The sequence below is a fragment of the Strix uralensis genome, chromosome 11 (assembly GCF_047716275.1).
Source record: "Strix uralensis isolate ZFMK-TIS-50842 chromosome 11, bStrUra1, whole genome shotgun sequence".
Classification (NCBI taxonomy): Eukaryota; Metazoa; Chordata; class Aves; order Strigiformes; family Strigidae; genus Strix; species Strix uralensis.
The window spans coordinates 25,716,505-25,733,483 of NC_133982.1; the positions used below are offsets into that span (position 1 = coordinate 25,716,505).

General features: G+C 40.1%; 1 protein-coding gene and 1 long non-coding RNA gene across 2 annotated transcripts in view; one reads left to right on the forward strand and one right to left on the reverse strand.

Annotated features, from left to right (window-relative positions):
- Nucleotides 1-16,979, forward strand: part of LOC141948263 (uncharacterized) — a 113,897-nt gene that overhangs the window by 51,971 nt on the left and 44,947 nt on the right. The window lies entirely within an intron of this gene.
- The window catches only part of ALDH1A2 (aldehyde dehydrogenase 1 family member A2), a 57,967-nt gene continuing 46,910 nt past the window's right edge, over nucleotides 5,923-16,979 (reverse strand). The window contains exons 9-13 of the mRNA XM_074880490.1: nucleotides 15,108-15,292; nucleotides 14,180-14,344; nucleotides 13,592-13,749; nucleotides 12,753-12,827; nucleotides 5,923-8,203 (exon numbers count right to left, since the gene is read on the reverse strand). Of these exons, the coding sequence (XP_074736591.1) occupies nucleotides 8,131-8,203; nucleotides 12,753-12,827; nucleotides 13,592-13,749; nucleotides 14,180-14,344; nucleotides 15,108-15,292 (656 nt within the window). The 3' untranslated portion in view covers nucleotides 5,923-8,130. The remainder of the gene's footprint in view (nucleotides 8,204-12,752; nucleotides 12,828-13,591; nucleotides 13,750-14,179; nucleotides 14,345-15,107; nucleotides 15,293-16,979) is intronic.

A 16,979-nucleotide genomic window follows, 5' to 3' on the forward strand; every position in this document is an offset into this window, starting at 1 on the left:
CAGGCAGAATCTGCTGGTGGTTCTTGCTGCTGAACACAGATTTCATGTATGAAATCTACCTTTGTTTTTCTGAGCTTTGTGTACAAACCAGCTGAAAACAGCATTTACAGTGACTTTGGTTGGGTGACTATGTTACTACCCCAAAGAGACAAATAGTAATACAGAGGAAAGTGTGGTCTTTTCCTACTTCATTTTTCAAAATTCTAGAAGCATCATGAAATCTCTTGGCCAGCCCATAATCCTAAAGCTTTTAGAAACTTTAAGCAAAATGCCCCCACCCAGGCAGATTCTGCAGTCTGTTGTATGAATTTTGCCTGAAAAAGAATGGGGCCCCAAATGTTTGAAACTGCACGCTAGAAGGCTAGCTGGTAATTAGTCTTCCCAGAGAGGACATTGTAAAAACAAATCATTGAGCCATTTGTTGCTGTTCTACCTAAGAACACAGTTAGTTAAAAGAGCCTCTTTGCCAAAACCCTGAGAAAGAGCTCAGGATGTTTTATGTGTTTTTAAAATAGAAATCAACCAGCAACCCTGTCTTTTAGCAGAGCTTTGCACCAGCCCTTCTATAATACATGTGCAGTTTGCTACAGGGAAGAAAACAGGTTTGACATTTTCATAGGAAAGAGCTGCAAGGTGATTTGAAACATGGAGAAACAGTATCTGTGGTGATTTTGTCATCGTATTTTTTGTCTGTTATAATGGAATATGAAATTAACTTAAAACATTTGTCTCAGAGCCTTGGCTATGAAGTCACTACAGATGCAGGAGATGAGAGCATCTTTCTGGGTCTTTTTGAAAGGCATTGGGCAGCTGTAGGCTGCAGCCATTTTCCCACTAGAGCAATCTGAAATGGTGGCATCAGAGAGGTTCACAAAGGGGAAGCTAATGGGAATTGTGGAGAGGGTCAAATGTTTTGCATTCCCTAAGGAAACTTGTGTTGTACCAGTGGCATTTCCTGGGCATTTTTTCCCATAAATGTCTGGCAAATTGTGTTTGTCCTTGGAAGGCAAATGCTGCAAGAGGAAGACTGCTGGAGAGGCAGGGCTGCAGCAAAGAGAGAGCAGGAATTGCACTGGGTTTTGCTGCAATTTCAGTTATGGGAGTAGGTGGTTCTGTATATATTGAAGTGATCAGAGGCCTGGCCAATTTAGCAGTCCCCAGGAGCTCTCTAGCAGTAGCTCCCTGTGGCTTAAGGTGTGCAGTGTGGAGAAACATGGGACAGATGCTCAAAAAAGAGTCCATTGCTCCAGTTTAGTTTCATGTCAGGACAGAAGGGACATAGTGCTCTCAGCGGCCTCACTAGATTTGTCTCCTCCCATACATCCAACGTGACAGCCCCTGTGATAAGACAATCCTGGTGCAATGCAACATTGTTGTGTAGGAGCTTTCCTTGTACTGCTCAGGAGCTCTGGGCTACTCAGGAACTGCAGATTGGTAGCTCTACGAATGCCCATTTCTTTGAAGGCAATGTGGTTTTTTTCCTTAATTTCACAGCCAGGTTGTATTTAACAGAGAATATGTACATGATGCTGGAACAATAAGGCTGCAGAGTATTTGATGACTTTTCTGGACTTTCTGGAATGCTTGATTTGAATAAAGGCTGTCTGCTTGGTCCTCCTAGCTGCACAGCCTGGGGATAGGGCATCTTACTAGCCAGCTCTGAGTGAGAGCCACACTCCCATGGTGAATGAATGAGCTGAGAGTTCTGACTAGTGGCAGGACCATCAGATACAAGGGGAATGCTTTAGCCATTGTCCTTAATCTGCAGTTTCTTGGTAGGAGCAAGGAGTACCTTTCCATTCAGCATCCTTCCCAAAAACCTGAGTGTTTGTGAAGTTCAAAATTAAAAACTAAAAGGAGGCTTCTCTTGCCAGGCACTGACTGTGCTTTGAGATTGGCTGTCAAGTGCCAAAGACTGTGGGAGAGGTGTTGGACCAATGGAAAGCAGGAAACAGCAGAAACTTCACAAGAGATCCTGCTCTATGTCCCATCTTGTGGTCCCAGGAGAGTCTGAGAAAACCAGTGGACCATGAGCTGGAGCCCTTTTGCCAGGGGAAGCAGTGCAAACATTTTCTTTTTGTTCAGCAGCAGGAATGAGCTGCACACAAATATCTTGCTAATTAAGCTGCTGTAGGAAATGGCTGTAGGAAACTCAGCCAGGCATACAAAGAGCAGGGGAAAACCCCAAAATGAAGTGAGTTAATATTAGCACAAGTTACACCACCCTCATCATGAGGAACCATAAGGGAGAAGGAGAGGGGCTAAGCAAGGTCATGAAAAATGATCAAATTGTGTGTGAGTGCATATACACAAACGCATGAATACTCTGACAAAAGCTAGTGGTGGATTGTTGAGAGGCCAGTGCAGCTAAGTTCCTGCTTTGTTACATAGATAAATTGCCAAAGGAAACATTATCCAAACAGTTCTACTTCAAAGGCGAAACGACAAGCTTTGGGGAACTTGCGGTACTTTCAATCTGGCCAATAACCAAGTGTAAAGTGTAAAATATACATGTTTAGGAAGTAGGACACATGCCGTTCAAGACAGGCCTTTCCCATGCTCTCAGACCAGTGCAGCTTCATTTGATGTGCAAATGCATGATGTGTGATCTGTCCTGGCAATGTGCTGCCTGCCAGCAGCACAAACATTTCACAAGCACCCTTTTGGGTTACTTCAGCCTGCTGTGTGCACAGCCTCCTTGGCAACCTCTGCAGCTGGAGCTTTTCTTACAGTCTGTTGCTGTTGTGGTTGCACAATCCAGGTTTATGTAGCAGGTCTCGTCAAGAGGCTCCAGGCTGATAAAATCACCTCAAAACCAGCCTGAAATTGCAGGATTTGATGTTAGCTACTAGGATTAAATGACAATACAAGGAATGGTGACAGTAATGCATTGGGGACCATGCTGGTAATGCAGACCTCATCAGTCCTCAAGGCAATTGTCCCAGCAGACGTCCCAGCCTTCCTGGGCATTGGAGTCTTCAGGGCATTACAGCTGATGGCAAGGGCCCTCCGTAATGTGTTTATAAATGTCACCTGAAATCAGGTGAAATTATGAAATAAATACTAATAATGCATTTAATAAATTATAATAAATAATGAATTAAATGAAATAAAAGGAGTGCTTCCTGGCCCTGCAGGCACAGCCAAAAATGTATGTGCTGTCCACAGTACAGGACAGCCTCTGCTGTTTGGTGAAACTCATCCTATAAACCCATGAAAAGTAACAGTGCAAATGCTCACCATAGAGAAACAATGGATCACGGGTGCTGTCCCTCTTTTCAGTAGTGGCTTGAGTGGATTTAAATTCTTGATATCAAAAAAAAATAGTTGTGGCCTTCATGGTGCAACTGGGCTCTGGAGTACCTGTGCTAGGGGAATGAGGCTGGCTTTTAGTGAGGGTTCAGGATTTAAACGCAGCTGGCTGAACTGTTTTAGAATTAACCATTCTTATGAACCAGGGGTGTGTAGATGTGCTTTTTCTCCCACTCTAACAGTAAGCTAAGGGCTTTAGGGACATTATGCAACAGCTCTGGTGACTTATCCCAGTTGTACCAAGAGGCAAGTCACCCTTACACCTCTATTCAGTCTTTGGGACAGATTCTCAGTCATACGTGTGTGCACAGCCTCTGGGCCTTAATCTTAGGTAACGAAGCACTTGGCGCTGAGCTCTACCCCAGTGTAGCAGCTGTGGCTACACAGACAGCTTAACCTGCTCTTCACCACTAAAATGACTGAACTTGCACTGCAGCCAGCTGCAATAATCTGTTGCTTGTGTTAACCTTGAATTCCAGTGTGTCAGTTCCAGTCCTCTGAGAAAAATTAGGCAAGTGCTTATTGAAACCAGCATCCCAGCACTCCACATTGTGCTGTGTGGAAGAAGAAAGTGGGACCCCAAGCCCTGGAAGTGCCATTTTCTAGCCACGTTTTAGTCATATGAAATTATATGACTATTCTCACATCAGCCTAATCTATCCTTATAAATGGCCCAACTTCATGCTAAAGTCCCCCACTTGGCTTCAGAAGTTCCTGAGCTTTTTGGCAGAGCCATGCATAGTTCCCTGATACCTGCGTGCTGTCAGTGGACACAAAAGACACAGTAAAGATACAGAAAGAATTAACTATGTGTTTAATGAGGACGAGGAAGAAAGATGCGTTTTATGCAGCTGTTGTCTAATGTACTGAGAGAAGTCCCTTTGAATGGGTTGGGAATGCTGATGGCATCTAATAGCCACAGAGGCTTTTCCTGCTTCCTGACAGATACAGCACTGTGAATATCAGTCATTGTGGTATGAAGTTGTTATGAGAAAAATAACTTCCTGTGTTGATGGACTTAGCATGCATGATGGAGATGTATGGATGCAAATGTAAGGTGGTTGTGAATGTAGCTCTCCAGAGCTCTAGGTGTGACCATGCAGAGAGCCATAACTAAACAGTATGGTGTATTGCTTGTCTTTGGCTTCCTCTCTAGCTAAATTGGTGCCCTGAATTCAATGTTATTATGGGTTCTCTTCTTTCCAGGACAGAACTGAGAAATAAGAGGGCACTGTACACAGTGCCTCTGCATATGTAAGGCAAGCTTTTCCATCCTGGCCTCTGTGGGGAGGAAGAGAAGGATTGTTCTTTGTAACAGGGCACTGATAAATGCGTGAATGCTATTCTGGTAGTATCAATATCCATTGCTTTGTCTGAAGGCCACAGAACCGAAATTCTTTTTGCCTTTCTTCGCATCCTTTTCCCAGAAGAAACACGCAATTATTTCCAAAGTCTCCCTTTTCCACACTTGCACACACATTTATTGATACATTTACTTTCACTGGCTGGGACTCCACAGAGTGCTTATTTACTATGGACTGAACTTTGCTCGTTTCATTAGATGACAACATGGCTTGTTTTCAGTGGGCTCCAGAACAACCTTCCTTCATTCATTTTGCTTTCAGAAAAGCACTCCATTGCTTGTGCCTATGTGATGGCTTGGAGTGGTGAGGCAGGTTGCAAACACGTCAGAGAGACAGAGAATATGGCAGGTGCTAATTGTCCACTCACAGCCCCATGACAGAGTGTTGTCCATGCCACTAGTTAAATAGAAATGAAATTCTGCTTAATATATTCCTGATATCCCAGACTTTCAGGAACAGTATTAATTTCTGAGAATGCAATTTCACTCCTATTATTTTTATTCTGTTTTATCCCATCTGTTTTAGTGAAGTTACTTTATCTATTGTGATTGCCTGTAGTGTTGATTAAACCAACAGTATTATTCTGTGACACTGAGGTATAACCATTGCTTGCCATACAATGAAGTAGCTTGGCCTTATTAACTGAGCAGTTACTTTATCTAAACAGGGACCATTTCAAAAGAGGAATGCTGTTCCTGGCAATGAAAGGAACCCTGGAATAAAGGGATTGCTTGAGGGACAGTCGTATAGTACCTGGCCATGTAAATTTTACTGGCTGTCAAATAACATTCAGTCTGTCCTTTCCCTGTTTTAGCATTTTGAGATTAAAGACAAGTAGAATATCACTCCATAAAAGATCTGAGTGTTAATTTAATCATCTCTGTGACTCATCTACTAGAGAAAGAAAAAGCATCATGATTTTTTTAAACGTTATCCAAAACTCAAGCTGTGATGCAGCAGTTTGCAGGGGTGCCCCACTGGTTCTGATGATTTCAGACCTTCCCCAATAGCTAAATTTTATGACCATGAGGGTGAGGATGAACTTTGGCTATGACCTAGATCTGCAATTCACAAGTGTTTTTCATACAGCTGCAATAATATTCCAGAAAATGTAATTGGCCTTTTACTTCATTCACTTTTGCAAATGAAAATAAAGCTACTGTGAGAGCAGATCTTTTGCTAAGAAAATATTTTTTTTAATATTTTTATAGCTCTGTCAACAATAAAGGAGTCTCACAGTCTAAAGTCTTTCTCTAAACCTTTTTAATGGAAAAAACTTCATAGAAAATATCCTTTTACTTTTTTAATAACATATAACTATATACATGATTAAAAACTGTAACAAAAAGCTGCAGGGACTGGAAAAATGTTTTGTTGGATCCATGCAGATGGTACATTTAAAAAAGGATTTCACAAATCCATGTACATCAAATGGAGCTGCAGTGAGAGGGTTGAAAAAAAATGGCAACTCTCTATTATTTACCTGAATGTACTGGGAATAAAGCACAGACATACAAAATACACAAAAAGAATACAAAAGAGTACACGGTGTAAATGCTGTTAGCACAGAAGTTTCTTTTTTAAGTAAATAGGAGAAAAGAAGTAAAATCTCCTTTTTCACATTTTATATTGCAGTTTAAAAGATAACTAATCTCTTATTTGCTGTATTTTGTTTTTCTTCACTCTGACATACACGACAGTTGAAGTATATGGCATTTGCATTTAACAGCTCAGGAATATTTTGATTCATCTCCATGTCTGTGAATGTACTGTCATTTCTGAATATCATCATGTATACATATTGCTTTAAAAACATGTACAGAGTTGCACATGAGTTAGAAATACAAAATATTGAGGGCCACCACACTACAAAGTGCTGGGTACTCTTGTCCTGATCCAGCAGTATGTTTAAGGACACACACAACTTCAAATCTAAGAGGAATCCCTCAGAGAGTAAAGGAAGTTAAGAACGTGCAGAAATGATTTGCTGATCAGGTCTGGAGTTTTCAACAGTTTGTAGTATAGACTCTGCAGCTAGGAAAACTGTTACGCCTGAGGCTATAATTCTGTCCTTACACCCCAGATAATGTAGCTACACAGTGTAGATGATTTACTGTACTTTAAAAATAAATTTTCTTAATTCTAAGTTAAAACTTAAAATGAATCCTCTTTAAAAAAAATCTGGGGAATCAAGCTCTGCAGATGGAAAGAAAGAGGTGGTGTTTAGTTTGTTAGTTACAAGTTGGAAGAGACTCTGTAGGCAGCAGGTAATAATGTGACGGGTTTTAAACACCTCACTTCTAAAGGAACTTGCTTATATTTTTGTCCTGGGCCAAAAAAAGAACAGACATAATTGAAAAGTCAGAACGAGCCAGTAAGCTCACCTGTGGCTCCCAAGCATGGTGAGGATGGCAAGCCATCATTTAGTAAGAGAATAAAGTCAAGCTTACTTGCTTGTCCCGTGGGCTTTTACTGGGTTCTTCCTGCTGTAACGAATACTTACAATTCCCAGCGTAATCACAGGAAGTTTAATAGCAGACAAATAAATGGCGTCTGCGTGTTCATATACTTGTTCAAAAAAAGAAAAAAGGTGGAAACAACAACAGTAACAACAACAAAACTAGACAAGCGGTGAAAGCTGAAATATTCTGTGAAGCCTTGGGATCTGTTCCTGTTCTCCTTAACACCCTCCCACCCTGTTTTGCCATGCTCTTTTGGCAGGCAGGTAAAACCTTTCAAGTTCCTGTAAGTGAGGGAGGATTTTTGCTTATAACAAGACATAAAGTAATTATGAAAATAAACTTTGAAAAACAAATTGCTGTGGGTCATGAAAGCCAAATCTCACTGATAAGTATTTCAATTTCATTGTCCATGTAATGGTTTGATTCCCTCCCCAGTTTGACCTCTTTATGTGAGCATGCTAATTGGAAAGTTGCCAATATACCAGTTTTTGGCTTGTTACTGTTCAGAGTCTTTTATTTTTAAGGACCATCAATGATACTTGTTTATGTTGTTCATTGCTAGCATTTGGGGTAAAATCTGGCTTGTAAAGCCCTGATTGAAACTAGAATGTCGGTACAAGGCAGGTCTGTTTGAGAAGGCAACCTGAAAGCAGTAAGACTTATGTTTATTTAAAGGAGAGATAAATGTGTGTGTGCATGCATTTGCATTTAACAGTTTTATAGCTAGAACCATTACTAAATGATGCCCAATAGCCATTGTATCTCTTGTTATGATTTGTTTTATAAAGATGTAATGATTCTCAGGAGAGTTTTATGAAAACATGCAGAGTTGGTTTGCATTACGTATGCAGTTATGTGCCCGGTATATATGTTGCAACTTAATTTCTTAAATATATATTGTGTAACACTTTTTATTCCTGAGTGCTGGTCTCCATAAGGAATAGAGAGGGTGGCATCATGTGCTCGTGTGCACAGCGTGGTCCTTCGTCATTTTAGGAGTTCTTCTGAGGGATCTTTATTGTCACAGTTTTAACTTCAGAATATTCTCTCAATCCACATTCGCCCCTAAAAAACAAATTGGAGCATCAGCTTACACCAGACATTAATTCTTTTATCGAGCAAAAACCTGCAAAGTGATTCCTTGATGAGGTTAAGATATAACCTAAAATTCTCAGCATAGGTTTCTGTTGTACTGTGATTTTGTACAGGCTTTCCTTTCATGCCATCTTTCAGAAAACCTGAAGGTGAAGTTTCAGTTAAGGTCAAAAGTACAATGGATGGTTCCAGCATTTGATAAGGAGATACAGAATGACATTAAACCCAAAAATACTCACTGTCCGTTGATGGAACTGTTAGGAGTGAATTGATGTCCTCTGTCCTTTCCAGACCTTGAAAATGTCCAAACACCAAGACCTACACCACTGGCCAGTGAAATTACTGCTTATATTTGCACTCAAGAAAGAGAAGGTCCCAGCTATGTACTATGGAAAATGACCTACTCGCAACCCTGGATAAAGATGAACTTGACTCCTAACCCACTGATCTTTTTTCTCTGACAAAATATCCAGCAGCAGAAATCAGCATTTGCACATACTGTGAAAGAGTATTCAGCTTGCTCAGTTTTCCACTAGATTTACACAGAAGACCTCTTTTTGTCCTAGCACAGCATCTTCCATAAGATCCTCTATACTGCTAGAAGCTAGCCACTTTCTAGGTCCTAGTCATCTGACACATGGCTCTGAGGGGAACATGCTCTGCTTTGGATAAATAATGCTTAAGAAATGGGTGTTTCTGAATGCTGTGTAGATTTTGTTGTAGTCAGCTCCAGCCTGGCTCATCTCTTAAGGCTGCTGAGGTTTAGAGTGGATATCGCACGGCTTTTGGGGAGTTCTGCCTGCCTTCTTGGAAGTATAGGTATGTGCATTTTGCTGTGCAAACATCTGGAGTAATGGAGTTCTTGTCAAGTCATTAGTTAAGTTCTAGTATGTCTGCTGGATGCTGTGTAGGTAAAGCAATGTCCCCACCTCCGAACAGGTACAGTCCAAGGCTGGAAGTAGAGTATCTCTTCTGTATGAACTCATACGAGGCTTCTTTTGCACAAGCTCTTACAGACATTTGTTTCTTGGTTGAATTCTTATCCCCACCCCTAAAACATCTACAATACTGCTCTCTTACTTATATTAAAATCTAAAAAGTGCTGACATGCGTATCATGTTAGCATGTTTACTATTTGACGCTGCCTTCCCCCTGGATCCTCCTGTGCAGAATTTAATGCCAACTGCACCATAAAGAATATTTCAGGGGAATTCCCCAGAACCTCTTTCTAACAAGTGTTGCTTTCAGAATGGAGTGTTCACTGTTCAAAGCAATAAAACCCCTCTGTATGCCCCCAGCATTGCATAGCCTACTTCATATTTACCACTACACTGTAAATTTTACACCAAACATAATATCGGTGATATATTATGTTATTATTGTATTATATTATGCCGAAATATTCATTTGGGCAGAAATACCAGGATATTTACCAGCCCATTTCATTCCACCTGCAGTTTTGAAAACTTTCTGATGTACCTGTTGGCTTGGTGAGCCTTACATGTGATATAGTGGTTGATGTTTAACTCAGACTGATGATTCAGTAGGCATTTGAAGATCTACCAGAATTTAAGTACATGCAAGGAAATATGCTGGTAAAGATTTTTTGACATGTGAAAGGTCCCCATTGATTTGGACCACCCTCAGCTTTCATTAGAAAGTGGTAGATTTGTCTCCAAAGAATGACCAAAAACTTCAGCTATTTATCAGACTCAGCTGAGCCACAGGACCTTATGGCTCAGTGGAAGCTGTCACCAGGAGCCACATGGAGCCCAATAACTAATGCTAGTAAGTCTCTCTGTGTGAAAGTTTCTGCTTGATTCATCAGGGCTGCGGCTTGGCTCCGAACACCTGTTGGACAGATTTTTCCAAGTCAATAGATAATGTAGCCAACAGAGCATCCAGTGCCTTTATGTATGTTCCAACTGCCAGTCTGGTGAACAAAATTAGATATATTTATTGTCTGTTTCTTCTGCTCAAGGCTTCAGGGCCTTACGTGTTTGTTTTCTGGCTGAAAGTTTGGAAGTGGACAACTGTAATGAATGTTAAGGCAAGTATTTTTCAAAAGTTAGAAAGTTGCTCTTGCTGAATAGGAAGATGGATTATTCCAGACATTCAGAGCAGAAGAGTCAGTGTGTGTTCAATTAAAAGGCTCGCTTGTCCCTACAACCTAATACAGGAAAGTCGGGAGCAGTAACATCCTGTTCTATGGCCACTGTGGGTCTTCTGGGATTGCAGTTTGGTGTCAGGATGAGAACAAGGGTTGTGTCTGTGAAAAGGAAGGAGCCCGCAGGTCAAGTCTGCATGGTGCTATCCCTTGGTTGTGTAGGTGTGAGGGCAGTGGAACAAATCACTCTTCAAAAGAAGTATTACATACTCTCTTCCCTCCCTCAGACCAAGAGAAAAAAGATAAGGAAAAGAATTATAACTCCAAGCTGTTCTCCTGCTTGCACTTCTTTTTGGGAATGCACTGCTGTATCTCGGAGCTATCCAGACCATAATAATTCCTATGACATTAAAGGCTAGTTCTGAAGTACACTAGCACCTCCTTCCCTTGAAATTTTTGGGGACTCTAATATAAAATGGCCACATGTGGCTATTTGGGATGAGTCACTTGTTTTTTTAGTTACAGGAGTTAAATTTTACACCACTCAGGTAGTGATAAGAAGCTTTAAGGAAGTGTAAATGTAAAAAAATCCCCCTTTTAGACTCCTTTTTTAGACTCCAAGAATATTGTAAGTAGCCTTAATATAAACAGGAATCAGTTGTATTGTGTAAATGAGTTCTGGTTCTCTACTGGTATGGACATACCCTGCTATGTTTTGTGGGAGTGCAAAGTGAGTATAGCAGATCTCAACTTTCTGTGTTCATTTTTTTCCCCATGTGTGATAAAAATCTGTGAATTTAAATACAGGAACAGAACAAGTTCCAGATAGTACAGTGCTAGCACACATAGCACAGTGGCATAATTATGGTCTGGTTGTAACATACTATTAGCTTAGCAATGACACACACATATGTATGGACATTTTCTCTTTTTTTGTTGTTCTTTAATTGCCTGACTCAATATTATTTTTGCTGTAAAATGTATCCCTTAAAACAGAGATCTAAGGTGAATTAGAAAGTGATATCTGGTCAAAGAGGTTCTGAAAGGAGTTGAATAATTACTCATAAGTAGGTTTTTCAGGCATCTTTGTGAGATAGAGATTATTACTATTACAAACATTTACTGTTTATGATGAATGTTTTCAAAGCTGTAGATGGGAATCAAGTGTACAACTACCATGGATTTTTCCATGGGAGCTGGGGTGCTGCCTGGTCTCCCCCCCCTTTCAAAAACTCTACGATATCAATATGTGAATATTTTGCTTGCACAGTTAACCTCCCTGAAGTCAGTGGGGTCACTCTTGGGTGTCAAGTTACTCATGTGCTCTATCGAGCTTAGTAGTTTTAGAATATTTTCACAATGATAAGAGTTAGATGAGCTGACATATTTATGCCAGTGTGAGATCACCTCATAACTCATGAATGTGGAGAATAGTATGAATGTGTTATTCAAAGTACTCCCTAATGAGGGAAAATATTTCAGACTACATAGAGCTTATTTTATAGATCAAGTTGTATACTTAAACATATTTAAAGTTTTAAAGAGTTTGACCTTACTTTAGTTTTACTGCTGAGTTTGCCATTAGCCATAAGCTATTTTGAAAGCTTAGGTGAGACATATCTGGTATACGTGCCTCCTGCACAGAAATTAATTGAATCCTTTGTATGCGTAACCAATCTGGGGCTGATGCAATTGCTAAACTTCCTTGTAATTGTAATGAGAATTAAAAACTGGTAAGATTTTAAATTAGGTACATGGGACAGTATTTGAGCATGGAGTTCCATTTCAAAATACTTGGCACTTAGTTCTAAATGGATTAAGAAAGGACAGAAAGCTTTGTAATGGAAGGTGATTTTTTGAAAGGGATGTAAACACATTTGTCTATCCTGCTCTGGGCCTGATTTCATTTAACATTGTTTATAAATCTGAAACAGATAGATAACATTTAAATAAAATTCAGATGCACCTATATTAATAAATGTAGGAAAAAGTAAAAAAAGCAAAAAAATAGCAAGAGAGGCAAAATATACGGCAAAACAACTTTGAAACAAGTACACCAAATCAGTCAACAAGTACACAGCAGTACCAAAAAGAGAATCTTTCTGCAAAAGTGCTGGTTAATGTGGCTAAGAAAAACTCTCAGAAAACACGTTACAAGTTCAGAAAAATTGAAATTTTTAGTCCTTTCAGAATAAGAAGGGAGTTCCAGTAATTTATTCTGCTATGTCAAAAAAAAAAAAAAAAGGAAAAGAAAATGGTCTTGCCATGTAAATCAACTTCATTTAGAACTGGCAACGCTTATCAGTCATCTTATCCTCAGATGGGAATATTTCCTGATCTTAATTTTCATGGAAGGATTCACTAATGTTGTAGAGCTGAAAACAGTTTAGAAGGCAGCAGGGTAATACTTACATCTCTCTCCCATTGCCAGACATTTTGAATCCTCCAAAAGGGCTTTGGGCATTTAAGGCATTGTAGCAATTTATCCTGTAACAGGAAGAGGCATTAAGTCCAACTGCACTGTCAGAGAGACCTTTGGACAACTTGGGGAGAGACTGAAACTTCTGGAGCTAAGGTCACTGTATACCTCTTACTAATACCAAACTTGACTTGTGTTGAAAAGAAATGAGGGATTTATGCCACAAAACCAACATTCTGCTCCTTACTCATAAGGAGAATGGGATTTGGCCTGTGAGGACTGGAGAAGGGCACTGGATGCAGCTTTCGTAAGGAGCTGTTAATTGTCTTACAAACCTCAGTGTCAGTTTATAACACAGAGCTATTAGATTTGAATTTGTCCTTTTTCTCCCTGATTTGTTGTGGATCTTTAGTTTACCCAGGCTTGACATACCAAATTGCAAGCTATTAAACTCTAGAAGTGGCATTACCTGTTCCTAAGGACTAGAGAGAAGATGTGTCCCCTTAGTTCCTTAGTGTTGTAGAAAGTACATGATTCTTTGTGCCTTTAAGCAGAAACCTCACAGGATTCTGCTCCACAGAAAGGATCAGTTATACTCAGCAGTGTGGCTGCCATGCGAATGGGAAGCAAGGCGCTTCCCAGTTTTCAATAGCATTCACCCACAGTGAGCAGTCACAGCTCCCTACAGCTGTTCCATATCTTGGTTAGCGATTCACTACTAGGATGGTCTAGATAAACATTTTTTCAGACACAGGGTGCAAAACTGAGGTGCCATGATAGTGAGTCAAACTCTTTATCTCCAAAAGTAGGAGTGTGATAACTTCTGCCTTACCAGACCGTCCCAGCCTGCATTGCTGAAGAGACTGTCAGGGCCTTGTTTATGTCATTTGTAAAGACAGCAGCTACCAGCCCAAAATCAGAATTGTTGGCTCTCTCTATAACTTCATCCATGGTTTTAAATCTCAGTATTTCTTGAACAGGCCCAAAAATCTGCAACAAAGATTAATCATTAATTAATAAAGCAGCCCGCTCAGAGGCATTTTATTCCTCTTTTATTCTTCTTTTTTAATTGTCTTCTGTCTCCTGTTGCACTCTTTATAAATTCCCACAGCAACATTTAATAGTGATAGATAGCTGTCTATAAAACTGCATGAATTTCCCGAAGCAGTTGCCTCAGTGGAACTCATCCATTCTTCCCTTATCTTTTCTTTCACATCTGAGACTTTACAGCCAATGACAAAAATTGAGCTTCATAACCCAACTGATGTCATCAGTTGCTGTGTGCATAAGGAGTTCTGAAAAGATTTTGCTCTTTTTTTTTTTTTAAAGGTAGTGGTGATTTTCAGTCTAAAGCTTTTGTCTCAGGAAGTAAACATGATTTAAAATTAGGACATTCTAAAATGCCCATGTGTGTGAATACCTCCTCCTTGGCAATCCGCATGTCATCTGTTACATTGGAAAACACTGTAGGTTCAATGAAGAAGCCCTTCCTTCCTAGCCCTTTACCCCCACATTCGAGTTTTGCTCCTTCAGTAATGCCGCTTTGAATCAGTTCCAAGATCTTGTTGTATTGTTTTTTATCAATCTGAAAGAGAGAAGAAACCATTTGACTTGCAAACTGTGCACTTGACAATCAAGTCGAAATTGGTTTTTTAGGCAAGTCACGTCCCAGTGAGTAGACTCATGCTTATATTCACTACTCTCTGAGCTGGAGATGCCAGAGATCTTCAAATAGCTGCTGACTGGAACCTAGGACTCAGTCTTCTTAAGGATGTGTCCCCCTATGTACGTGGGTCAACCCACATTCTTACTAAGCAGTCTGGTTTATAAGCAAAGCAGATCATTATTTTTTGTCTAAGGTTAACTTCCTGAAAATGGTATAAGCCCAGCTGGTTATTAAGAACATTTTCTAAAGACCTATTTCTAATTGTGACCATCTCTTGTTTAGAATTCCTGTGTCTCTAGTGGTCGACAAGCACAGTTATGGTTGTAGACAATTTTTGAAAGTAAGTGCCCACAGAGACTTTTGAGAGCTGCTCACAGTTTACAGCTGTATCTTGGGGGGGCTGAAGATCAGAATCTTTCTGTTAAAGCTGGGAAGCAAACTTACTGACATATTTTATTTTTATTTTTATTTTAAGTAAAAACTGAGAGTTTTTACTTAACAAGAAACACCCCTGAGCTGCACAGATTATCTACTCCTTTAGAACTTTAGTCTTTAAAATGTTTATCATGTCAGCTACCCTGGACTGTGTGAGTGAGTATGCACCGACTGACCTCTGTCCTAGTAGAGTTTAAATGCTTCCAGGCACCTCCTGGGCTGTAGAGCCAAAGCACTATTCCTTTACCTGTGGTCCTTGTTCTGTAGTTGGGTCAAAAGGACTCCCCACAACTCTCCTCTTCGCACGTTCTACACTTCTTCTAACAAACTCTTCATAGATTGATTCTTCCACATAAATCCGTGAGCCTGCAGTGCAGCATTGACCTTGATTGAAGAAGACCCCTTGGTGAGCTTGTTCCACAGCATAGTCCACTAAAAAATCAAGACAGCATATGTTGCTCTGACACATCATAGACACATCTGCTGTTGCACCAGTGCCACGTCTATTACATAGGTGCCACACTCCCAAAACTTCAAAGCAGGACTAGGATTTGGTTAAAAAAAACCAAAGCAGATACCAAATCAAATCATGCTATTGTTGTGTGGGGTCATAAATGAAGATGATTAATTTTGTGTCATAATCCCTGTGAAAATACATAGTTTTTAAACATGTCTAAAGTTGAGTTTTTCCCTTTATTCCAGCCTGGACACAGCTATACTAGAGGGATATTAGGACCATCTTTCTCTTTCAGAAACACTGGATTGCATGGGACCACTTGGCACTTCAGGCATCATCTAGGTAACGAAGGGTCCATAGGTAATACATTCCACATGCCATCTCATGACAAAAGCCACAAAATATTGCTTAATATCCCACTGCAAAAATTAAACCAAGACAGTGCTTTAGCAGTCTGTAGAAGTAGAGTATGCAAGAACAACTTCACTGATGTCTTCTATGCCATGTAATTTTTAAACTAAAACTCTTAAAGAGACCCTAGGAGGTGATTTGTGCCCCCACATTATAGAAGTCTGTCTGACTGGGGTCAGTAGAGGAGGGGAAAATTTGTCTGTGATCCCAAGTTTGCACTTGGTTTAATACTGCATATGTGAGAATTACAGCCAACCAAGTACTTGAGAGAATCTGACTTTGATAATGGCAAGACCTATCCTTCCCAAAAAGCCAGATTAGTTTTCTGCAAGAGAGAAACATCTTCTTGGCCTATACAGGTGACTAAGGCGTTAAAAATATAGGTCAATTATAGAACAATCAAACCTTGATTTCTACTCTAACTTCCTTGGAGGTACAGCTAACACATCCCCTATCCAAGCAGGAGAGAGGATCCAGCCATGTTTAGACATTCAGAGCTAAATTCTCCCACTGGGTGTAAGAGCCGTCCAGACAAGAATATTGAATTCATCCTTAAACAGTGATGCCCTACAGCCCTGTAGTACCTCTGTTATCAGCTGTAGCACTTTGCAATATTGCTTAAAGTATCATCTTTTATGGAATAAACAAAGTAACAGTGCTTTACATTCAGCACATTCTAGACAACTCCGTCTAATAGAAATGCCTTATTCTGCCCTCAGCGTGGTCTTGAAAAAAAATGATATAGGGTGTTCCCTGGACCATATTCAAATTCTCCCAGGCAGCTCCATGGAGATTGAAAACACTAGTGGATAGAACTGATCAACTGATGTTTCTTCCTTTATTGCTAACACAATTTTTCACCATGAAGGGCTCTAACAATTCTCTGGTTTTTAGGTGCACAAACTTTCAACAGCTTTGTCATGCTTTCTGCTAACTTTTGGCACACAGTGTTCCTCAAATGTAACAAACAGCTGCTTTGGAATACTAAGCAAATTGCTGTGCTTAAAAAATCAGAGCTTTGAAGTCTGTATCTCAGGTCAAGTGCTGGTGGTTGTAATTATGGGAAGACCAGAGAGCTTTAGTATGATACACTGTGTAACACACAGTCCTGATGAAGACTGTGCTCTACTCTGTGGCCTGTTATTCCCCTGTTGCCTGCAACTTCTCCCCAGGTGTTCAACCTTATTTGGCAGATACAGCAAGTCACAGATAAACTACAGCTCTGTGTGGCAGCAAGGAGCTTTTGTCCTG